This window comes from Sinocyclocheilus grahami, unplaced genomic scaffold (genome assembly GCF_001515645.1).
Source record: "Sinocyclocheilus grahami isolate Dianchi unplaced genomic scaffold, SAMN03320097.WGS_v1.1 scaffold161.1, whole genome shotgun sequence".
NCBI lineage: Eukaryota > Metazoa > Chordata > Actinopteri > Cypriniformes > Cyprinidae > Sinocyclocheilus > Sinocyclocheilus grahami.
In genome coordinates, this window is record NW_015505340.1 from 1,415,355 (window position 1) to 1,442,120 (window position 26,766).

Genomic DNA, 26,766 nt, shown 5'->3' on the forward strand with positions numbered 1-26,766 from the left:
AGAAAAACATGGTAATATGGTATTTCTTAATACTTGTAAGTGTTGAATTAAAGTAGCCTGTAAATACACTTTTTAAAAAAAGCACACACACACACACACACACTTACGGACATTTGCCTTGGTAGTACTATGGTATTCTTGAGAAGCCAGATTGGTATTTAAATATGATAACCATTCAGTACCATGGTAGAAGTCAAAATTTTATGGCATTCCATCTGACACCATCACCACATAATAGTAATATTTTTGTAAGGGGTTTTAAATGTACCGTAATTTTAGATCAATTGTATCAAAAATGGTCTATTGTATTTCTTCTGCTGAAAATGATTCGGTCAACCTCTCCGGATCAAGAGATGAGAGTATAATACATTTGGTCCAGTGATGAAAGAAGGATTTGGGGTGGAACGCAGCTCCCTGTAGAAGGGTGGGCTTGTCTTTTAAGAGACCTGGTCACAGTCACAGTGCAGTTCAGTCTACGGGATACGTAATTGCAGGATCTTGCTTTTGATGGACGGCGAGGGAATTCAAGCTTGGGGACAGAAAGACAAAGAGACAACTAACCAAGCAAGCCGACCAGACAGTTTACATTATACTAAGAGACTGCAGACAAAAGAGAGAGGAAGAGACGAGCAATATTCAGAAATGCAAAGGGTGGAGTCCACATGTTGCTATTTCGTTAGAATATTAACAGGTGAAGAGATAGCTAGAAAGCCAGCTAGACAGCTTGATTACCTATCTAGATAGCTAATAAGCTACATAGCTAGCTATAAATGTAAATTTCAATTACAGATAGCTAGATAAACAAGTTAGATATACAGATAGCTCATTAGCTAGCTAGCTAGCTAAATAGACAGATAGACAAATTAGCTATAGATAGCTAGTTAGCCAGACAGCTATCTAGACAGACAGACAGATAGATAGATACTGTTCTTCCGTACTGGTCCAGGAAGTCCAGGGCATGTCATAGAACATCATGCTAGTCTGATTTGCTAACAGGCTGTGTGCTGAGCACTGCCAGGAAGAAAGGATTACATACAACAAACAAGATAATTCAGCAGCAGGTCTTTCACATTGTCCAAAAGAGAACATCAGTAGTCCAGGCGATTTTTCGAGTTTGGATCTGATATGCTGTAAAGAGCTACTGAAGATCAGTTGAATCCATTTTTAGGACTGTCAGAGGGAGGGTCTAGATCTGCTTTAGGAGAGTTTTAAGAGAACTGGACTGAAGGAAGACCGCAGAGTCTGGTGTGTGCTGTGGACGTCTGAGAAGATGGACAAGGAACAGAGGATCTCCAGGAATGCTCAAGTTACGGTGAACTCTCCAGAGAGGCTGCAGAGGAAAAACACAGAACAGAGAAAAGACATGAGAGAGGAACACAAGCACAAACAACAGACAGAAAATTAATATAGAGAAATTACAGAGGAGATTACGGAGAAATTACTTAGAATGAGGGAGAGGAGGATTGTCATAAATATGATATCTTTAATACAATACTTGGCCCTCTAATTAATGGGTTTTGGCTAGACTCTAATTCCAGTGAAGACAAAACAGGGGCCCTTTCAGTCCCATGACACAGCGAGGTCCATAAAGAAATGGTTACCAAGTCTGGAGTGGAAGAACTTGACTGGCCTGCATAAAGCCCAGAACTGAACACCACTGAACACCTTTAACATGAATGATCCAGACCCCTTTGCCCAACATCAGTCCCTGACCTCCCGAATGAGAGAAAAACCATGGCATGTTCTAATATCAAGTAGAAAACCTTGATGTCTTTATTTTATATCCATTGAGCAATAAAACAGCTGCCTATTAGCATTAAAAGCCCAATTAAAATAAATGTAGGGCATAAGAAGACTTTCCTATTGAGAAGAGTTTCCTACGGAAAAAAACCCCTAGTCTCACACGTATCTACTCTAGAGGTTCAGAAAAGAACGCAACAATGTCCCACTTATTAATCAGATTTATGTATAAACAAGATGTACTCAGTTTTGCCAAGATGCTAAAACCTTTGGTCAACAGATATTTCAAGATGAACTCAAATATTTCTCATCAAACTATTGCTAGAAATTAATAGTATTATTTAGTAGTATTTATTTTCAATATTAAAATTATATTATATTTCACATTAAATTAACTACTTTATGCTTTCCACATTAGTTTTACAGCTCTATATTCTCACTGTCAATAACTTACTTTTTTTATTCTCCTAAAGGAATTTTATGAGAAACATCTGAGATGATGTTGATACTTAATTGAAATATATCTGAAAACCCCATTAAAGTCTCATGAACTATGAAAGAATAACCTCCGAGCAATAAAACTGTCCCCCGAAGAGAGATGGAAATTAAATGGGAAGTACATACTGAAGTGGGGGATAAAAATTAGGGGAAGAACATAAAGCACATGTGTAGAAACAAACAGATGAACTGATACAAAAGTGAGTCCAGATGGAAAAGACAGTAAAAGATACAGAGTGCGACAAGATGGGAAAAAGAGGAAAATAAAACACAAAATGGTGAATCGATAGCAGAGGCACTATCCCAGCATTCAGCAGCAAAGAAGCTCTCAGAGAAGCTCATTTGACCTTTAGAAGAGAAAGACAGGGAGAAGAAAGAAAAGACAATGAGAAAAACGAAGATCCGAAAGCCGATTTAACTGACATATGACATCTGTGACATTCAGATGGTAGTACAAGTATGAATTCACCATAATAAATCTTATGTATGAATCATGTTGTGATATAGCTTGTATTAGGCATCCACACACACACACACACACACACACACACACACACACACTACATGAGCTTCCGTAGATCACCCTGTTAGAGCACAAACAGTGTAAGAACACACTGGCTGCTGGCTATAGAGAGCATATCTAGCATTTGAAATTCATTATCATGGGATGGCCTGACAAGCTGTCAAAGCAGCGTACACAGGCTCTCCATTCCAAACAGCCATGTACTACGCTGTTGTCGAGGAAAGGGGAAGAGGGAGGTGGCTCTGGAGGTTCAGCTGAATGATAAAGCCGTCCGTTTTTTGTTTGTTGCAAATCAAGGTAAGGAATTTTCCTTCAATTTGCCAAGGACTACTGACATGCTGCCCAGAGACAGGTACATATTTAGATTCACAATGGAACACAGACACACACACACACACACAAACAAACACAATCATCTCTACATCTAGTCAAAGGGTGCTGCTCGACAGCCATCAACATCATAGAAAAAACTGAACAAAATTGATGTACAGTACAGACATCTTCACTAACAAAAAAGTAACAAAAAGTACCATGGTAATACCATGGATTTTATGGACATATTACCCTTATGAAAAAAATACTGTGGCTTTTTTTTTTTACCATGGCACTTCCATTGTTTTTAAACATTTACCATAGTGATTGTATAGCATTTTTTGAAAACTAACTTGAGTACCATGTAAATATGAGAACAGAAATCATTCAGTATCTGATACCATATACCACAATGGCCTTTTGAATATTATTGCCAAGGTTTTTTCTTTACAAAAAAAGTATGGTTACTATAGTTAAATCATGGTAACACAAATTAACTATGGGTTTGCTACACTAACCATAGTTTAACCATGGTATTTGAAGTAAAACATGGTTACTACACTTCAACTATAATAAAACCATGGTTAATTTTCACAAGGGAAGGTAATACCATGGTACTGAAATTTGTACTATTTACATGGTACTCAAAGGTACTTATAAATGTACCTTAAAACCACTATGGTAAATGTCAGAAAAACATGGTAATATGGTATTTCTTAATACTTGTAAGTGTTGAATTAAAGTAGCCTGTAAATACACTTTTTAAAAAAAGCACACACACACACACACACACTTACGGACATTTGCCTTGGTAGTACTATGGTATTCTTGAGAAGCCAGATTGGTATTTAAATATGATAACCATTCAGTACCATGGTAGAAGTCAAAATTTTATGGCATTCCATCTGACACCATCACCACATAATAGTAATATTTTTGTAAGGGGTTTTAAATGTACCGTAATTTTAGATCAATTGTATCAAAAATGGTCTATTGTATTTCTTCTGCTGAAAATGATTCGGTCAACCTTGAACCTGAATGTCTGAGACTAGAACAATATCACTGTACCACAATTTCAATGGATACCGTTTAACAGAGCAATCCCAGCAAGACTGAACAAGAGCAGCGAATTACAAAAAATCATTGCAAATGAGTCATTCCCCTTTTCTGTTCTTTTGATTCATTCTCTGCTCTCTGATTAATTATCACAGGCTGAATGTGACAGCGGGAGAACTGTACCGAGGAACCGCTCCATTCTCTGCCTCTCTGCACAAGGCAGTTCTGAAACAATGAGATCTGCTCATGCTGCTGGGCTCTCGCAGCAAAACCTGCATCCCTGTAGTTTAGATTCAGTGCACCAAGACTGCTTTTATAAAATACTTGAACTCCTGTCAAAAGAACCAGATGTTTATCAATGCAACCCTTCCTTGATGTGATATATATAGCACATTAAAGGGGGAAAACGATGACGATGATCTTTTTCATTCTCTGTTCCACATCAATTCTTCTCAGCATTAGTCGAAATGATCGATCGGATTCAAATACATCACAGTTGAGAAGCCATGAGAATGGTGTGGGAGAGAGTGGAGAGGAAGAGGGAGAAAAATAGAGAGCCAGGAATCCTGGAAAGCTCAGGAGAAACAGAAGCTGGAGGCTACCTATGCATTCATAATGAGTTCTTACCAGTGTTATTGAATCAGAGCACAACCCTCGCCTGCCTCAACACCAGATTCTCCTCCTTGCCTAACATAACCCTGAGCTTTTGCAGCACCACCAAAAACTGACAGCTCTTCCCTTTGTAGTGTAGTCAAGATGTGCTCTGATTGGATGACTGTAAGGGTGTCTCTGACATGCACAACTTCTGTTTCGGCAAATGACCCGAGGCAATGCTCACAAACTCTGAAGTTAGATTATTATAGTTTTATTCTTTCCCATTTGATTGGACCTGAAACTGCAGCAGAGGTTAATGCACTTCATAAATGTGAACGGAACATGAATCAGTGCTATTAGTTTACTAAACATATTGGCGTAACCTACACTAACATTCGAAATTTGGGGTCCATAAGGTTTTTTAAATATTTTTGAAAGACTTCTCGGTAGCACTTTATTTTACAGTACGTGTACTTCCCTGGTACATACATGGTAAATATCTTGTACCTACAGGCAAATGAGTGGTAACACAAGGTACTTACCTGAAGTGTATGTACATAGTAACGAATAAGAAACACGGATGTATTTAAGTCGTACATGCATGGTAATTAGATTGTACATACAGACAAGTGTGGGTAATAACGGTCACTTACAGGTAGTGCCCGTACATGGTAACTAATTAGATACTTTACTGTACTTACTAATGTATATACATGGTAAATATATAGTACTTACGGACAAGTGGGTACGAACAGGCATGTCCTTACAGTATCCGTATATGGTAACTACTAAGACATATTACTGTACAAACTAATGATATGTACATGGTAAAGCACCTACAGAAAAATGTGGTATTATGTGGTAACAAACAAGACACATACTGTACTTGGTATACACGTGGTAAATATGTAGTACTTACAAACAAGTGTGTGTAATAACAGTCACTTACAGGCAGTGTCAGTATATGGTAACTAATAAGACACATTACTATACTTACTAATGGTATATACATGGTAAAGTTTAACAAAGTTTGAAGAACTGGTAATTCCTGTGTAATGTTTATGTAAAATGGTGCACTTTATTTTACAGTCCTATTTCCATATACTTCCTATGTACGTACTGGTGTATGTAACTATTAGTTAATGTACAGAATACGTTATGCGGTACTCAAGTTGGGGGGTATAAACATGGACCAAGGTACTTATTGAGTAATTGATGATAGGTGCCATTGCAGTTTGGAGGTTGGGAACACGGCAGTAACTGTGCAGCACTGCATAGTGTTAATACTTAGCAGGCACAGCCCTTTTAAATAGTGATTTAGAAACATGACAATCAGGAGTTGTAAGTGCAAATATGAGTCTGGTAGCTACTGTATAATTCCAAAATACTACACACATAACTATTACGAATGTACATCATCAAAAACCCCTATTGGACCAATTAGTTAAGCGAATCAGTGTTAATCAGAATCAGATAAGGCAAGTTAACTGCAATGGCACCTACCATCAATTACTCAATAAGTACCTTGGTCCATGTTTATACTGTACGGACATGCCGATTTGTACCCACTTGTTCGTAAGTACTACATATTTACCATGTATATACATTAGTAAGTACAGTAAAGTATCTAATTAGTTACCATGTACGGGCACTACCTGTAAGTGACCGTTATTACCCACACTTGTCTGTATGTACAAACTAATTGCCATGCATGTACGACTGTTAAGCACAGCCGTGTTTCTTATTTGTTACCATGTATACACTTCAGGTAAGTACCTTGTGTTACCACTCATTTGCCTGTAGGTACAAGATATTTACCATGTATGTACCAGGGAAGTACACGTACTGTAACATAAAGTGCTAACCTCTTTTCAAATATTTTTAAAATGTAATTTATTCCTGTGATGGCAAAGCTGAATTTTCAGCAGCCATTACTGCTTTTAATAGAAAAATAATATGTTGATTTGATACTCAATTATTACTGGTTCTAAATTATTAATAATGGTTCTCATTATTATCAATGTTTTGTGGAAATCATGACATTTTCTTTCCAGGAATCTTTGCTGAACAGAATTTCAACAGAACTGTATTTGTTTAAAAAAATAGAAATCTTTTGTAAATTATAAATATCTTTACTGTCACTTTTTATCAATTGAATGCATCCTTGCTGAATAAAAGTATTAATTTCTTATTTTAAAATTTTACTTACCCCAGACTTTTAAATGGTATCACAGCTAATGTAAATTCTTAACTATATATAAAAAATAACACATTAAAGAAGCCCCATCAAGCCCCTTGTCCATACATAAATTCCATAATAAAGGATTGTCCTACAGAGAAATTTGAGCTTGAAGCAATCTAATGTATTTTAGCATGGCTGGGATGCTGTATGGATTTATCATTCATTTTTCATTTAATAATGTGATCACTTCATCCTCAAAATGTTATCTGAGGCTCATTTTCAAGAGGCTTGAATTGGATGGATTTATGTTTGCATGACTAGTTACACCCTAATGCATCATCTGTTCTGTTCACACATATATATTTTCATCCACAGGTCCCATCTGTCACACTGTACCCTCTATAGTTCTGCAATTTCTGCCTGCAAGGGTAAAACATTTACAGACTACCACATTTACAGTAAGTACAATACGTTCAATGCATTCTTCCTTGTACACTGCAAAGGCGTAAATAGGTCGTCCTGTTCTGCTGCAACTTATAAGTTTTCTTCTTCTCTCTGCCCTGATTTCCAACAACAAACAAAAGATTGCTGTATCTGTACTAGGTGAAATAAATGGGTCTACTTATGTAGTAATTTGCTCTGTTGTGTCTACCATAAAATGCCTGAGCATCTCCCATTCCTTCACTCCTCTCTCCTGCACAACATCCTATGCTTTGTAGACCACAAGGCAGTGAAGGCTTGAGAAGGATGAAGTGATGAAGAGGGGATGAACAAAATGAGACTTTTACAGCCTACTCTCATATTCTCTCTACTCTTCTATGCAATTTATGGTAAATTCTTTATATATGTACATTTAAATGCATATTTATTTATACGAATAATAATATATTATAATGTAGAATATATTGTATTAATATTTTAATAAATATAAATAATATTATTATTAAATCATATATTATTTTGTTTTAGCATGCTAATGGATCTGTAGTCTTGGCAGACTAGATCTGCTATGCACATTCCTGCTGCAAAGCAACTATGGACTTGCTACTGCCAATAAATACACAGAAATGCTACTGTGAGCATGTAAGATATGTGGCTGCTGCATGAATAGGCATACATAAATCATGTCACAGATCTAGACAGGTGGAACTGGGGGAGGTGGAGGGTTCAGGAGGAACTCTGATAGTGCATAGCAGGACCAGCTTACAGCAAACACTGGACCTGACTATTTAAATGTTGAGCAACAATTTCATCAGTAGAATCAGCAGAGACCATGAAGTCCATGAACAATACCAAAGACCGTTGTAACTTTAGGGATTCCACTTAGGGATGCTGTAGCAGTTATGGCCGCAGTTTCAATGAAGCGTGCCGCTCAGCCTTAACTGACATTGATAGATACCCAAGGACCTGAGCCCACATGCATACACTCTCCCCACCATCGTTAACCTTGTAAAACTAACCTTCAGCTGATGATTAACAGCAAGTCATTATGTGCTATTAGATTCCATTAGTAGAGGCTGAATCTTACACAAAAATACAACAAACTCTATATAGGAGGTGCAACGGCCACAAAGGAAAGGTCAGGGGTAAACGTTAAAGTTCCACCACTTTTTTATTCACAAACCACCTGCAATCCAGTTTAAATATGCGTTAAAATAGCACTGTGTTGTTTAAATAAAGAGAGTGTCATTCTTTTCAGTGCAAAAATAAGGACTATAGATTTCACCTTATTCACATTGTGCTATTACAGCCTATTAAAAGCAGGTGATACATTTGTATTGATCACAGCATCCATAATTTGACAAATTATTGAAAAAAGCATTGTAACGGCAGACATATTTAGATTCCTTGGGTCCTAAAACAATGCGTGTGCAAACCAACAATGCTATCAGGGGATGCATTTTTAGCGAATTCCCCAATCTGTCTCTGCCTATGGTGGCGCCATTGCAATGACATTTTAACAGTCTTTTAATATTTAATCAATTAAGTTAAATTCTTCTTTTGTGATTTGTGTGGTGCTGATATTTATAATGGAATTTACATTTGGTGTTCACTTGAGAGGGAATAAAACAACATCCCTAATTTAAAATGAGAATGATGACACAGAAAGTACGAGAGGAGAGAGAGATTGAGCAGAGATGAGGGAGGGCTTTATTCCCTTATGTGTCACTGGATTTAGGCTCTTCTCAGCTCCGGCTTGGAGGATTACTGCATTTACACTTCAACTTAAAAATAGCCCTGTGATAATTTATTTAGCCTGAGTGTGCCTGTCTGCATTGTTCCTGAAGAACTTCCTCTGCCTGAGACTGATTTCATTTCACATATAAACACAGAACCTCAGACTTTCAAAACATTACAACCAAAATCAAAATTCCATTCACGTTATTTATTGTCATTAAAGAAAAAATTAGGAAACTAGGCCTCAGGAGCATTTTTCCCAAAAGGTATCCTTAAAAAGGGATCAGAAAATAAAGGGTACACTAAAAAATGCTGGGTTATTTTTTTTTAACCCAAATGCTGGGTTCAGCCTATTGGGTTATTTTTTTACATTTTTATCAAGGTGCTGGGTGGTTTTCTGTAACCCAGCTGGGTCATTGTAACCCAATGTTGGGTAAACTGTGCCAAACTGGTAAAAACTTGATACATTTGTTAGCGGTCATTTTGTGTTCTGTCCTGAGAGAAAACTTCCTGGGGAAACTTCCTCAATTAAATTAAGGTATGTATTACATTGTATTCCTATCAAATTATTACTGTATAAATAGTCAAACATCTGTAATCTCACATTTTTCCTTTTTTGTTTAAATGTACATCGTAGCTAACCTCTGCTTGGAACGCTAGCCTTCTACAAACGCATGTGAACGACGCACCGGCGCCACCACAGAAGTTTCACCTCCCGCCAAACAATTGTACAACCAGGACTGAAACATGACGCGACTTCGCTGTTGTATGTAACAAAGTTTTTGTGAGCTCCACTGACTTCAACAGGAGCGCTATTGATCTAATGTGCCATTGTTGCAGCTGTGGTCGCGATATGCGTTTGACGGGTTGAAACTTAAAGGGTTAGTTCACCCAAAAATGAAAATTCTGTCATTAATTACTCACCCTCATGTCGTTTCAAACCCGTAAGACCTTCGTTCATCTTCGGAACACAAATTAAGATATTTTTGATGGAATCTGAGAGCAACTCTCAGATTCCATCAATCTGTTGTTTTTAACCCAGCATTTTTTAGAGTCTAGAAACAAATTTTACAAAATATGAGATTAAATAGTGTGTAAGCAACCATTTTTCTAAAAAGAAAACACTATCTAAAAGATCAAAACCAGCAGATAAAGTCTATTTTGCCTCCTTTTAGCTTATTGCATTCTCACAAAGTCCTAAAGCATGGTATGAATGTGAGCAATAGAAAAAAAGTCACACTGTGATTGGCTGCTTGACCTGTCAATCTGATAAGGCCTATAACATGTCACATGGTAATCATTTAATTTATTAAGTTATTAGCAATTTTTTAAAATGTAAAAATGTGGAAACTTGTGGAAAATATATACTGCTGTGCAAGTCAGTAAACTTTTATGCAGCAAGCGTGCATAAAATTGACCAAAAGTGACAGTAAGGACATTTATAATGTCCAATGCCCAAATAAATGCTGTTCTTTTGAACTATATGTTTATCAAAGAATCCTAAACAAAATGTGTCATAGTTTCCAAATGATATCTGAAGGATCGTGTGACACTGAAGACTGGAGTAATGGCTGCTGAAAATTCAGCTTTGTCATCACAGTAATAAACTACATTTTTAAATATATTAAAATAGAAAACAGATATTTTTAAATTTTTTAAACATTTCACATTCCTGTTTTACTGTATTTTTGATCAAATAAATGCAGTCTTGGTGAACTAAGAGACTTCTTTTAAAAACTTGAAAAAATCGTATCAACCACAAACCTTTGAATGTTAGTACATGCTATACCAATATGTTAAATAAATAAAATAAATAATAGCACTGATTAATGCTCCATTCACATTTAACCTCCAAACTGTGAACACCATCACTGTCCTTGAGAATTATCTACTACTACTGAATCTATGTTAGCGAAGTCCATTTGACAGCTATACAAAAAAGTGATGTCCATAACTCCCACATATATGAAACCAATCCAGACTCCTAAGTCGAAAGATGCAATTATATTAGACATTGATAAGCATGTAAGTGGCTAGGAAGTTCCCTGTCTCGACTGGTGATGCCAAGTTCTGGTCGGTGTGTGATAATCAGCAAGGTGCTGGATCTCATTACCCTTTCGTTGATAGGGATGAAACTCTCAAAAGAGCCCTTAAAGTTGATGACTCGACACTTTAAACAGCCATGAAACACAGAGACCAGGAAATTAGTCCAGGAAGGAGTCCTAATGTTTTGAATCAGTGATTTATCTTCATAACCTTGAGGTTCACTGGCGAGTAATGACCCCTCTCAGTAAGTAGACATCTTTCATATGGGAAAAGGATATTGTAGTTTTCCTCTTTCTCTGACACTTCCACTTATTTGATGAGATGTTATCTAGTAAAACTATTATTGAAGATATTAAATCATCAAGCTCAAGTTCAATCTGAAGGTTGTCACTTCCTCAAAATTGTTAATGTATTGGAATTTCAAACAAATCTATGACCAAAAGCCTACTATATAAGCTACAATATCAATCTACTTCGACCTTGCACATGCGCACTCATGATATCAATTGGCATTTGCTACATAAATACAACAACTTCCGCAAGTATGTGAGTTTACAAACTTGATGAATCCGATATAGTTGAAGCTCTTGTTAGACTTGCATTTTTAAAATCACACAATGGTTTCAAAATTCACATTTCAGGTATGGCTGTGTGTCACTTATGTTGACAGGAAACAAACAGGAAAAGTCTCTTCAAGTAAATGTTTACCACAGACCTTAACAAAAAAAAAAAAAAAAAATGATATTCTAAAAGCCCTTAAAAACAGAACAGCTCCATTATCACAATACAACACTCATAACCTGGGACCGGATTCACGAAAATCTTCTTAAGAAATAAGTTAACAAATTTCTGAAGAAAAATTCCACGAAGTTCGTAAGAATGTTCTTAAGTGCAATTCTTGAAAAATTCTTAGTAAGTTCTCAAATATATTCTTAAGAACATCTTAATTTTTTTCTTAAGAAGAAAATAACAGTTGTTATCTGAGTGAATACATGACGCACATTATTCTCATCGCGAGTTTGACTGGCACTCAGCTTCACGTTTTTAATGCGCCGTGTTTTTGAACAGCTACTTTTAAAATAGCCTGTCTCAAGCTGCAGCGATATGTTTCATTCATTTTTGTGCTGTGTTTTTGCGCTCTCATCTGAGTGAACGCTTCTGGTATGTGTGTCCGCGCTGCTACAGCAAACGCGTGTCCTGCGCATTCATGTGTGCTGAATACTGCCAAAGTTTATGTCGAATTTATAAGCAATTAAAGCTACCTATCTGACTCTTTTAAGAGTTGCTACTGAGTTTTGAAGTCAGCAAAAAGTAGCGTCACACATAGGCTAATCATTACATTATCAGTCATCGCTGTCACTTCAGAAAACCCGTGCACATCCCTATTAATAGTCCTACTATATATGTAGCTAGTGTTGATGTAAGGCTTAAATATAACAATTTATTTGAAATAACCCAATAAATTCATTACATTTTTCTTACTGTTTGGGATGTAAGACAAGTCTGGGGCTGTCCTAAATTTAAGAAGTTATTTACGATGATTTTTAAGAAGATTCTTTTCAAGAATTTGAATTCTTCTTAAGTTTTGTCTTAAGAACAATCTTAAGAAAAAAGATAAGAATATTCTTAAGATGAAGTTTTGGGAATACAAAATATTCGTAACTTTTTTCTTAAGTTAAAAAATAAGAAGAAAATGTCAGTTAAGAAGAAATTTCTTCTTAATGTTTCGTGAATCTGGCCCCAGAACTACATCGTCACAACAAAAGAAATTCTCTATGATTTACCTTTGTTGTGAGCTTCCTGTTTGAATTCAATAAAAAAACACTGTGTACTAGGGCTGCACGATAAATCGAAATGAAATCGAAATCGCGATTCGACAGAAGCTGTGATTGTCATGCGTATCTTTCAGTGAAGCACGGTTTTGTGATCAGCGGTAAATCTCCATCCAAAGGCCAGAGGGCGCTCTCGCGCTGAAATTACAAATACGCCTCGCAGAAGAAACTTAGAAAATGCCTATAGCGGTAGCTGGATAAACAGAAGATTTAACTGCTTTTATTGATTCAACGTGACTAATAAACACACGATTATGACAACATATGGTTTATCTTGGTTATTATTATTATTATAATTTTCATTAAAATAAAGTAAAATTTATAATGCAATGCCTTCACTGCTTAGAATACTATGAAATATGTTGCATGCCTTATTCAGTGTAAGAAGCCACAATCTCACAGAAGGATATTTCAAACACTCGACTGGCATTATAAAGGGAGTTTGGAGTAAAAATATGTTATTAAATGTGGTATTTTCACATGTTTTCAGATGGAGTAGCATTTACTTCACAGAGCCGTAGTTCACTGAGAAGCTACTCAAACAGCTGTCATTATCACGAACGATTTCTTCGATTTTATAATCGTGCAATAAAATTGTCTGCGATTTTTTTTGTGTGTAACTTGTCAGTGAACTACGGCTCTGTGTAGTAAATGCTGCTCCATCTGAAAGCACGTGATGATTTACTGCTGATTACAGAACTGGCTTTACTAACAAAATGCGCATGACAATCGCATTCGATTAATCGTGCAGCCCTACTGTGTACTCCTAATTAATGCAAGAAAACTCACTGAATCAATCAGATCGCTAACTGAATCCATCTGACTCATTTACGTTCAGTGAAGTCTGTGAAACTTCAATTGGTATCATTACTGACTGGTTGCTCATACGACAAGTTTCCAAGTTTCAGCCATCATAATAGATGTCAGGCAACTGTAATGTCTGAGGTCATAAGTCGATTTTATTAAACAGTGTAAACGCATAATGCAAAAGATTCAACGGTACGTTATTGAAACACAGCCATCTTAAAGAGTAAACCGTACTCTTGCTTCCTAGACCTGCTCTCCCTTCTGATTATTACAGGCCCTACTGCCTCATGTAAAACATTCTACAGTAAGTAATTAATTTAAAAATCAATTTGTCTGGGAGAAGAGAGAACAATGTTGCTTGCATGTGGGTGTTGGAATTGCTTCATTACATACAATTAAATGTTTTCCTCTTGTTTCCTTCTGGTTTGTTTTCAAGGGGCCGGAAATTCTGCCAGGGCAAGTCTGGGCCTAATTACACATTTATTTGGTCACATTATAACAGGAAGACCCCCGTGAAAGTTACAGAGGTGAACATAAATACAAAAAATAAAAAATATGAATCTTGCATTTCCAAATAGTGACCTAAATCAACAAACAGCTTAGCATCTAGACAACATGCCTGAGACAACTTTTTTTTCCTGAACAAGTAATTATTTAAATATGTTTCTCCAATATTGCAGCAGCAAAAATAAGTAACAGAATTCAAAACTCTCAAGTGAAAACTACTAACTGGATGGCCTACGGTGTATACCAGATTGTATGTAGATTCTGAAACACATTAGCAGCTGTCAGCTCTATGGGGTGGGTCATATAAGGGCATGTGCCGAACAACTCAATGATAAATATTAATAAGACAGCACAATAACTCTGGGGAAGACATGCCATCATGGCAACATCATTTTTTCCCTCTTTGAATATAATAACTTCAGTCTCATCCATCAGTAATGGAGGGGAAAAAAGCTTCCAGCTTATAGCAGCAGCATTATGCCAAATGTTTAATGTAAGTGACAGTGGTGTTATTCAACCTGGTGACTCCAGGTAATTCTCACTCGGCTAAAGGCAAAGGAACGGAAAAGGCAAAGGAAACATTTGCACAATCCGCAATGACTAACAGTGAGGAACAAGTTGTCCCAAAATTTGTTGCCTGATAAGACACCCACACTACACTGACTAATCATGGAGGAATACAAAACTCCCATCCTCTTTCCCTTAAATCCATTCAGATGTCAAATGTGTGATTGACAAATACAGTTTATTTGCACAAAACACAACGCCTGAAAAAAAAGCTAAATTGAGAGAGGAAATTCATTAAAGCCTGTTTTACAAAAGCAATTTCCACAAAAGTTGTTCCCGGGAATCAAGGCCCAGAGTGAAATAAGTTTAAAGGGGTAGTTCATACAAAAATTAAATGTTGTCATCATTTACTCACCCTCATGTTCCAAACCTACATGACTTTTTTTCTTCTGTGGAACACAAGAAAGAAGATTTTTGTTCATACTTTTGTTCACACAATAAAAGTCACTGGGGTCCAAAACAACACTGGACACCCACTGACTTTGATTATATGGACAAAACCTGGGTTTGAAATGACATGAGGGTGAATAAATGATGACAGAATATTAGTGTGAACTATCCCTTTAAGAATGATTTGTACCCACTGATAGAAATGTACAGGTTTTAGCACCAGATTCACAAAAAATATGCAAATTAGATAATGGAGAAAATGTACTAGGCGTAAAATATAATAATGTTCGGCACTATTTCAGTGCTTCAGCACTCCAATCCAGGTACCTGAATCATCAAAATGTGCGCTCATCTAGATATATGCCTGGTTATAATGCTCTGCTCCATCATCAGGTGAATTAATGCTGCTATGATCAATAGAAAATTTACACAAATATTTATTTTAAATTAAATTCTGTTCATTGAATTTACCCCAAAGTCATAATTACCACAAATAAGAGGAAGAAGGTGAGACAGATTTACTTGAGAGAGACAGACAGACAGAAAAAAAGGAGAAAAAGAGCACATTTCCTAGTGGCAAAAACTTTTTTGTTAAGGGCATCAGGAGAGCTTGGTGAAGCAGAAATGGTTTCAAATCCATTTTCTCTTTAGGACCTAATGATAATCACTTCCTTCTATACGGAAATGGACCGATACTATTATTTTCCTCCCAATTGTATTAAGAGACCAAACACACGCACACACACACACACACACACACACACACACACACACACACACACACACACACACACACACACACAAACTAAGATAAACTATACCAGAGATGTCTAATTACTCTTTAAATCGGAAAAGCCCATGAAAATAAGCCAACTCATTTCCAGCTCGGAAATCAGTCCAATAACACATCTAATCAGGCATGGCAGATCCAATGAACACTGCTGGGTTAATGTTCCCTTTGAGCTATGCTCTTGTGGACTTCATAAACAGTAGTAGGAGTTTATATCAGTGCTTCTCAAACTGGTGGTATACAATTTTGCATAATGTTGACTCTATGCCATTCATAGCACTACCAATCCAATACTTGTTTCTTACTAATTTTGGGGTACCCATTCTAAAAACAGTGCCTATTTTGTTTTAGAACATCACAATTTCTTACAAAATATTATGAGCATTTCGTAGTATTTTTGCTTTTGTCAAACATTTGTAAGGTGAAGATGCCTTGTATTATTCTTTAATCACCAGGAGAAAAAAACAGCCCTGCCACAAAACACGATTCCCATCTTCCGTGTAGTAGGTTACAACTACTACAACTCAATTCTCAGCTGATTTTTACATGTATGAAGACGTTATTTTATGCCTAATGCAAACATGACCCTTACGTTGGTGTTTTATTATACCCAAAGAGTGAAAAAAAGTCATTTTGTGAAAAAAAGCTTATTTATATATAAACTTGTTTTTATAAACTTTTCACCTCCTTTGCAGAACTTAAATTAAACATTTTGAATGCGTTGTCATTAAAACTGACACTTTTAACATTTGACTGCTGAGTCCATTAAAGCTGATGAATACAATGAAAAAAATGTATTTCTTATTTTGTGAAAAAAATTAAAAAAATCCAGTACATAATGGAAAGTTTTATGAACATTTTTGAACTTAGCATGATCAAATTAGGGTATATCAAGGCTTTTTTTTTTTTTTGTCAAATCAGAGATTTTGCTTTTCAAGATGAAGGGCTGTATAGTAGTTTAGTCCTTATCTAAGAGGTTAAAAGCATAATATCTTATATTGCAGAGTGGAAAATCATAATATGTGATGCTCAAAGCCACGATCGTTGAAGCAAACAACACCAATGTCAAAGCTAACACCAACAGACTATTTATCTACGCATAATGTGATTAGATAGGACTCAGCATAAACAAAATATTCAGAAATATAGTTAATGAGCAGCACATTAATAACAATGATTAGGTCGGAGTATTTTGCTCAGTGTGTAAATGTAGCTTGCATCTGTCTAAATATAATGTCTGTAATTGGTGATTCTATGCTGAAGATCTCCAAATGTATTTGGAAAGCTTCGGTCTGAAGGGAGGATGCGTTGGCACACAAAGCAGCAGCAACGGAAAATGGCAGGATTTCACTCTTCATTAAGGGAGAGGAAAATTAGTCTTTCCTCGTCAGATGAATTTGAGCAGCATGGCACATTTACACTAGCTTCTGAGACATCCAACATTTTAATGATAATTGGAAAAAAAAAAGAAAAAAGGGGAAAAATTATTTTAGGTGTTAGTGGAGTCAACAATTTGTGACTATGAAGAACAATCCATAGTCAAATACAATCAATAACTTAAAATATTTATTAAAGGGATGTCCTGGGTGTCATTCAAATAAATCTTTGAAATGCTGTCTATAAGCATGGAAATTAATTTATGACTTTTTAATCCAAAACTTTTAAAAAAATTAATAAAAATTTTTGTCTGTGGCAACTGAAAGAATCAACAGAGCTGAACTTGTTTTGAACCCAGCCCAGAATTTTCCTTTAAAAGCAGTAATAATGGCAATTACAATCAAAAATAAATTCACAAATTGACATATATGCCACTCATACATCATTATATGAATGGGAGATTTGTACATGTGTAGACAGATGTGCTTTACTGCCCTTAATAGACGGGATTGAGCAAAACCTTTCAGAGCCTAAGCTTAAAGTTCCCCACCTAAAAATTAGGTAATAAAAGTATGCAAAAATGAGGTAAACGCTCTTTACACATTTGTACTTCAATAGATGTAATTATGCAAACATGCTTATTCCAAAATTATTTGAACTATTTTCCTGTTATACACTACAATCAGTAATGTATAAGGCACTATATAAATATAGGTGACTTGACTTAAAGTATAATCATTTGTGTGTGCTGGCAGTTTCAGAGCAAGACTCCAGCTGTGTATGAATCGCATGCTTGAATATGAGTCCCACTATTCCAATACTGTATTGAAGGTGAGCCTCAGAAATACTGTGCAGGAAAATACCAGTTTCTAACAAATGCATCCACAAGCTCTGTAGATTGACTTGTTGATATCATAGAGTGCAATTTTCTTAAGAAATCATCTATTATGGAAAGCACAATAGCAGTAAACACATAAAGCTAGAGGTCGACCGATTAATCGGCCGATTTTTAGGCAGGTGCACTGGCGGGCAAGCTAAGCGTTGTTGCGGAACTCCCTCTGGTTGCGTGAGACGGAGCAGCTCATGCTCTGACTGCAGCCGCAGCTTGTTCACACACAGCCTCAGCTATTGGCAGGGCAAAACAGACCGTTTCGAAAGCGGAATTACGTTTTACCCTACTAGAATTGATGCCGGAAAGTTATCATAATCATAAGGGCAACAAGTCATTTGCATGTGAAAGTAGAAACACGTTCAATTCAGACGAAACTTCTGGGCTGATTATAACGTGAACGTTAACTTTCCTCATGAAATGTGTCTGTGGGTCCGACAATAGCCTCCAAGATGTCATATATTCGCTCGTGGCCAGTGCACTCTAAAGCAGTTATGAGCAGCAGGCAGTGCAATATGTGTGAAATCTTTTATTTTTGTTATCACTATGGCCATTTGACTTATAGCAGTGTCCAGTGTTTCCTATACATTGAGTTATTTGTGGCGGCTCATCACAATATCAAAACTGACCGCCACAAATACATTTTCCAAAAGGCTTATACTTTGTTGAATAAAATGAGCGCTTCATGTTTCAAAATTAAAATGCAGCGCGGGTGTTTTTATATTAAACTATCTTTGAAAAGAACCGACTGTCTTCATAAAAGCTTCGATGTCATTTTCATTTCTTCTTTCCTGTATTGCCTGAGAGCAGCGCTTATTTGATTACAGCCATTACCGGGGAAACCGCTATATCTCCAGCTCCCAAAGCGCCTCCTGCTGGCAGAGAATTAATTTGCAGTCTGTGGGAAACACTGGTGTCTGTCAGCAAACAAACAACAAGCATTCTTCAGAACTGTTTTGAGAAGGTGCTTAAGTTTTGAGCCATGTATTATTACTCTAAATTGGGCTACTACTACCATTACTATCTTGTACCCTGCAATAATCATTTGCTCAAACTCACTTTTATGAGATGAAAAAAAAAAAAATAATAATAAAAAAAAAATAAAAAAAAAGGAAATCGGCCAAATATATTGGCCAAAAAAAAAATAATAATCATATATCGGCCATCTGCTGCCCTGATTTCTAAATATCAGGATCGGCATCGGCCAGTGAAAAACTCATATCGGTCGACCTAATAATAAAAAAAAAATTAAAAAAAAGGAAATCGGCCAAATATATTGGCCAAAAAAAAAAATAATAATCATATATCGGCCATCTGCTGCCCTGATTTCTAAATATCAGGATCGGCATCGGCCAGTGAAAAACTCATATCGGTCGACCTCTACATAAAGCCATGCAATTTGTAACTTTTCATCTATGGGGCCATTCACTGTGGACTTCACTGACAATCTTCCCTCTGTCCAGCATGGTCTGCCAGTGTTTGATAATTGCTGCCACTGCTCCAGACCTTAATGAAGGTGTGGGTGGACTGGAGGAGGGCATCTTGACAAGCGTTTAAGAGACTATTTCTGCTATGCATCTCAGCCACCCATCTCTCAAAGCAACTCCGCAATTACAGCTTCATTTGAGGGTAGTGCTAAACCTGCGTGGAGCCGCACATCAAAATCAGTGCTAAGAACTTCCCACAGGTGAAAACGCAAGGCAGCACTTTCAGGCATCAGGCAAAGGTAAACTGTCGTCTTTCTGCTTTCAATTGAGTTATGTAGGCTGAAAAAGATGGTTTCAGTTTGCATGTCAGCAATTATGAAACACAAACATTGATGATTTATGCGTTGCCCTCAGAAATTAAGAAATTGCCTGTAATCAGCCACCATTGTTTATTCAGCAGAGTAATGAAGATGCTGACAGATGTAGATGGTTTTTTCCTCATCATTCTACCCAACAAAGTTTTTAGATGTTACGTGGGGAGGCTACTGGTTTATGATGAGTTTTATTTCTCAATGCTGGCGTCATCAAAGCCATCAGTTCATGAGACTGCTACTAACCATGTGAGGCATGAGTATATCTTTATAATGTCCTCATATGGCCTCTAGTTCAGCATAATCAGCAGATCATTCTGTACGTATTTTTACCCTCAAATTTACATATTTTCTAGCACTATAATCAGTCTTGTAGAAGAAAAATATTCATCCGCACAAACACACACAATTACAGATTTATCCTTTATAAAATATACAACTATGAGAACATTTATCTCCTCCTTCCCACTCCTTCAACCATGCAATTACAATGAAGGAGAATTAAAGCTTTTCGGCTTCTAAATGACATAAAAGTACCATGAAAGTATCATAAAAGTCTTTAATATGACTCCAGCACTATAAATATACCTATGACATATGTCTTCTGAATCCATATGATAGCTTAGTGAGAAAAAATATGGATAATTAATTATTTCTGGTTTTGAATTGACAAAGCAACTGATGAAGCGAATCGTTCAGACCAATTCTGAATCAAATCACTCAGACTGAGGCTCTGTCCCAAATGAGGTCTTGCAATGGCCGCCGCATGCTCGTGTCAATTAAGTCCACGAGACCGTAGGGTGTCTCATTCATCATTTTAATGTTTTGTCGCAAAACTCGGTCTGAATGATTTGATTCAGAATCGGTCTGAATGATTTGCTTCAGAATTGGGTCCTGTCCCACATTGCACCCTAAACCCATTCTAAATCAAATCATTCAGATCGATTTTTGAAACAAAACAAACAAAAAGAAAGAAAGTCACCCAACCACTTGATTGGCTCTATGACTCTCTCTCCTCTCCACCTGTAGCTGGTGAGCGCACTGGCGCCGTTGCCCTGTGGCTGCCGTCCCATCATCCAAGTGGATGCTGCACACTGGTGGTGGTTGAGGAGAGACCCCTGTGATATCTCTGTAAATTACAGCACTGAGGAACCACTGCTCAAAAAAGCCCTGCCACCCCTCTGTTATCCATCTCACATTTTTGATTGCTCCATGCGGGAGGGAGAGGGGAGAGGGGAGAGGGGGTGGAACAGAGGGAGGGCAGAGGAAAGATGAGGGTTTAGACAGTTATTCTGTGAAGGACTGATGACACTTTCTGGAGGGGAGTAAAAAAAAAAGGAGCGATTATCACAATCGGCTCTGCTTTTCTCAGATAGATGGGCTGATTGGGGGTCTTTAGCTCAGAGACCACCACTCAGTCTTTTCAGCAGAAGCTTTGTGAAGATATTAAATGCTCTCAAAAGCTCCTACTGAGGCATTTTTCTGCCTCCTCTTCTCGTCAATGGCATTTGAATCTCACACTGAAGGATTTCTCTCTTAAAGGTCATGTGCCAATGCATTTCCTCCCTTATTCATATTTTAGGGGAAGAGTTCTCAAAAATGAACACCCAGATATGAACAGCACTTTTTGATTGGCACAGAGGGTATTTGGCATATAGCAAACGCAGTTGGCACGCAAATCAAAAAGAGAGGATGCCAAGAGACCAGTTGAGTTTTCTTGTTTTGGGAAAGGTTTATACAGAGCACTGTTATACAAACTGTATCAGTATAACTTCTTCATACAGCAGTGTACAGAGTAAGAGCGACATTTATATGATGGCAATTCAGTCTAAAGGGAGTGAATTACATGGTTCTGATTCCAATTAAACTAATTCTAATTACTTAGAGGATTAATTTACCAAAAAAAAAGGAAAATTCTGTCATCATTTACTGACCTTCATGCTGTTCCAAACCTGAATGCCTTTCTTATTTCAGTGGAATGTTATTTTGCACCCCCATTAATTGTATGGACAAAGAGCCCCAAAACTCAGAACCACATAGCAGTAGCAGGCAGCAACTGAATGAGAGGCACACAAAACAAAACAAAACAAAATCAAAAAAATATAGGATATGATGAATTTAGCTTTGAAGCAGATTGTGCAAGGTGCATTCGAAATGGATTGGGGTTTTGGATTGCAAGAAAGCAATGACTCACATTTTCAAAAGTTGATTGCTGATTCATGTGCACATAGCCAACAGAAAATAAGATGCACGTTAATAGTCATGAAAATGATTATGATCCTTATATTGCATATTTTATTAGTGTTCATTCCACATCTGTGGAAGAATGCAATCAATCACTGGAAACAAAAATATTGTATTTTTCCCCCCCTAAAGGTGTGAATTTACTCCTGCAAAGCTTAATATTACTGCACAGGACCAGTTTGTCTTTCTCTCTTTCTCCTCTGACTCTCCGAGTTCTTCAACCGCCCGAGGTACAAACATTTATAATTAAGGTCATGTCTGAATCGTTTCAGTCAAATGACACTCATATATTCCTCTTTTAATAGTGTTTCTATGAAGCAAGAGCAGGGGGTCTTTCAGACTCCTCTCTCTCCTATTCTCTCTAATTGTTTGGACTATTTAAGCTGAGACTGAGAAAGCAAACAGCAGCTGCAGTATCCTTGCTAATACTAAAGAGTCCTTCATGCTCAGCCCTCCCTTTCCACACTCTTTTCCCGTAAAAGCACACGGACACACCTCATATTGACAAAGGCACCAATCAATATCTACTACACTTTATCTTTACATGTAATCTTTAGCTCCAGACGCATTAACTTCTTTGAATCCATAATTATAACACTGCTCTTCTCTTTGCCCCTGCTAATGGTGTGAAGCTAGTTGTAGCTCTAATGCCGAGTTTGGTGCACATGAAAAGAAAAAAAAATTATTAGGAACAGCAGGATCTATCGCACTACAGAGGATGATTTCCAAACATCAAGATTTGAAACCTCGAGCCTTTGCTGATAGAAAAGATACAAGGATACGACACACCGCCTCGTCCCGCTCTCGTCTGCTGATCAAATCAGCAATACCGTTCCTCCACCGCAGCCCTCTAAAATTGGAACGCACAGGCGTCGCTTCAATGCAATTCTGAGTGATTTATTACCTCTTATAACTTTCATGTGAGACTTCATGAAAAGCTCTGCTGTCTTACATTTTTTATTGGTCTGACAGGATTTACCAGTCAAGGGAGGCAGATCTGCGGGAGAGAAAAAGAGGGATCGATTGTGCCTGCACTTGATCCTTGTAACCTTGGTTACTGCACACAGGCGTGAGGGCAAGCATACGCACATATGCCAACATACATGCTGTGGCCTACTGTATGTGGATTGTTTCTATGCATATACATACTAAGACCCTTTAACAAAAAAAGGGTTACTTTGTTGAATGTATTTTTGGTTCCCTGTAAAATGCATTTAAATGCATAAGGCTTGGCATGTGTTCTCAAGAATTATCGGAGAAAAAAATTCAAACATTGTTGGCATTTACAGAACCATTCAAAAGATTGTCTTTTCAAAGAAATTAATTTTTTTATTTGGCAAGGATGCATTAAATTGATGAATCAAAAGTGACAGTAAAGCCATTTCTGTTTCATGTTACAAAAGATTTCCATTTCAAATAAATGCTCCTTTTTCATCAAATAATCTTCTATCATACAAAAAAATGTAACAGAGTTTCCACAAAATATTAAGCAGCACAAATGTTTTTAACATTGATCATAATATTACATGTTTCTTGAGCACCAAATCAGCAAAAAACATTATTACAGACCCCAACATTTTGAGCATTATAGTGTACATAAAAATGAGTAAAAAAAATGCACTTTTAACTAATTTAAATGCTCTTTAAAGGGATAGTTCACCCAGTAATGAAAATTCTGTCATCATTTACTCCAGTCATACTCATGTCGTTGCAAACCTGTATGACTTTTTTCTTCGGAACAACATGAAGGTGAGTAAATGGGTGAACTATCCCTTTAAGATGCATGTGCATATTAGTTATTTACGATTTTTTTTTATTGCAACAAGGAAGGGACTTTTATGATTTTGAATGAGTATTATAGGAAATGTCAACAACGCTTCATTAAGCTGTGAAATTTGTCTTTTCAGCAAAAAAAATTTATTAGATGGTTAGATGGATGTGTTTATTGTTTTGACAAACATGAAAATGTTGCTTGCAGCAAAGCACCAGAGCGTTGGAGAGAACACTCTTCTATTTTTAAGCCAATGCATAATGAAGTTCATGCAGCAAAAAAAAGGGGGAAAAAAAGAAAAAAGAAAGACATTTTAACCTGATTTTGCTTTCCTGCAGAGGCTAGAAAGTTTTTAAAAGAATCACTACCATTAATAAAAAAAATAGTGTTGCTGCTCACCATAAACAAATATATTTATTTATTTTTGGTTTTGCATCCCGAAAGCTAGACAACTGTAGATTTTGCTTTGGGAACATAAAAGTACAAGACGACAAAACTTCATACCTATTTGTTCTCCATTAGTCTCTCATGGGCTGTTTCTGAGCAGGTGGTGTGAGAAAACCTTCAATTCACCTTCATGAAACTCACTAAATTTAATCTTGAATCTCTGGCAACGTACTCATTGAGTGGCCTGATCACCTTAAAATTACCCATTACCCATCTGTGCCACCCCACCAATTTCTCCAGGGACCCTCCAGCAGCAGACGCAGTGTAAAACTTCATTGTAAAACTGTAGAGAGGAAGCAAGAGATGCTTTGCCTGAAGCCTGTATTTCTAATTCAGGGACCACACTGAGGGAATCTGACTGCAGATCAGCAGTCCTGTGTCAAACCTCTTTCAGAACAGGGACTGTATCGGTGAACCTTGGCCTCCATTTGGTATGTACAAAGACAAGTAGCTCTTGTTAGAGAATGATCTGCCCTGCACTCTCGACCTGCCCATGAATCAACCAGACTGAATGCAATCAGAATAGCTGCTTTCATTTACTTGTCTTAAAGTGGTCCTGCTGAAAATTTCAGATTTTTATTCAGGACGATAAAGTTATTTGTTGAACAAAGTGGTGGTAGAATTCTTTATTTATCATTGCACAGATGGGAAGTTTGGAACCGATTTACACTGCATCCTAACCATCACTGCAATGTCAATACAGCGACAAGAATTAATGACATTTAAATGTATTTTTGTCCGAAGCCAGGGGTTTTTAAACACATTTTAAACATAAGGACCCCCCAATACGATGACATAGGGACCTCCATTCCTAAAACATAAAGTTATATGGCTATAAATAATGGCACCATGAGAACCCTCATAGTCCTAAATCCTGTACAAGTGACTATCCTGTGCTGTAAAAAGACAATGGACAAGGAGAAATATTGTTCATTTCTCACAAATAAAAGTAAATTTCTCACTTTATAAAAAATAAATGGGGTATTGCTAGAACAACTAAAAAATGAAATGAAATAAAACATTAAAAAAGCTACACAGCTACACATTTAACTATAACTATTTATATTATAGCTAAATATCGATTTATATTTCCTGCAAAAAAAGCAAAATAAAGATATTAAATGATTTATAAAAAACAAAATTGATATTTGGTTTTATATTGTTTTTGTATAAAGCAAATTGTTAAAATATTATCTGGAAAAAAATTACATATTTTTAAGATGGCTGCAAATGTGCAATTAACACATTTAGAATTTTTTCCTCCACAAAGGTTTTTCTGACCTTTCAAAATTTGTGCAATCAGTAGAATGCTATAATTAATCTCATGGTTTTTGAAATAATAGTGAAAACTCATATGACCAAAATCGGTTCCACATATCATACTTATAGGAAACCAAGGGTTCACATAGTTTTTCCTGAAACTGCATATAGATTGACTGTCAAATGTGCCGTGCCACAAGGCATTTTTACTTGATTTTCGTGTCACTGGAAACTGCACTGCGTCTGGATGGGACACTGTACAGTACAGTGTCTGTACATTTGAGGCTCATTGGAAAGAAGTTGACTTCATTGGTCAGTTTCGTTACACTAGCAGGGTATGTTAGACATGATAATGGAAATGGAAGCACTAGTAAAGAATCTGCTCTTCATAGTTCGGAAGTTGCTGACATCTTAGGATTAAATCCTTGAAGATCTGAATCCCTTGAACTAAAAATACCACAACAAACTCACACGCACTTGAGTTGTGAGCACTTTCCTCAAATAAAATAAATTCTAATAAAATTGTAACATAAAAATGTCCCATATGACTGGTAGAAAAGCTCATAAATTGTCTAACATTAAACATTTTTGTTTCAGAAGAATGAAAATAACACAAAATATGTAAATATAATGTAAATATAAATTGAACACATTTTTGGGTGAACATTGCATGACCAAATATATACATAATGTAAGTAGTACAGCAATAAAAATGAAACTCTTTAACTCAAATCTGTCTCTATTTTATGTCACCAATAAATCTGTACACACTATATCTCTATGCCTGCTGACTGACAGCCTCCACACACTGTACTGTTAGCCTAAGAGTTCTCTTGCTGACATCCTTTTTCAATAAGGCAGTACTAATATAATTTTTTGGGGGTCACTTTTTTGTGAAATCCTGCCACTGAGAGGTGGGCCTATCAGCTGAAATGGCAGGGGATCTGGGCCCAATATC

General features: G+C 36.7%; 1 protein-coding gene across 2 annotated transcripts in view; it reads right to left on the reverse strand.

Annotated features, from left to right (window-relative positions):
* Positions 1–370: 370 nt before the first annotated feature.
* Positions 371–26,766, reverse strand: part of LOC107592942 (sterile alpha motif domain-containing protein 12-like) — a 90,591-nt gene continuing 64,195 nt past the window's right edge. For both annotated transcript variants that reach the window (XM_016282530.1, XM_016282529.1), the window contains exon 5: positions 371–1,330. In XM_016282530.1, coding sequence (XP_016138016.1) covers positions 1,308–1,330 — 23 coding nt within the window. In that variant the 3' untranslated portion in view covers positions 371–1,307. The remainder of the gene's footprint in view (positions 1,331–26,766) is intronic.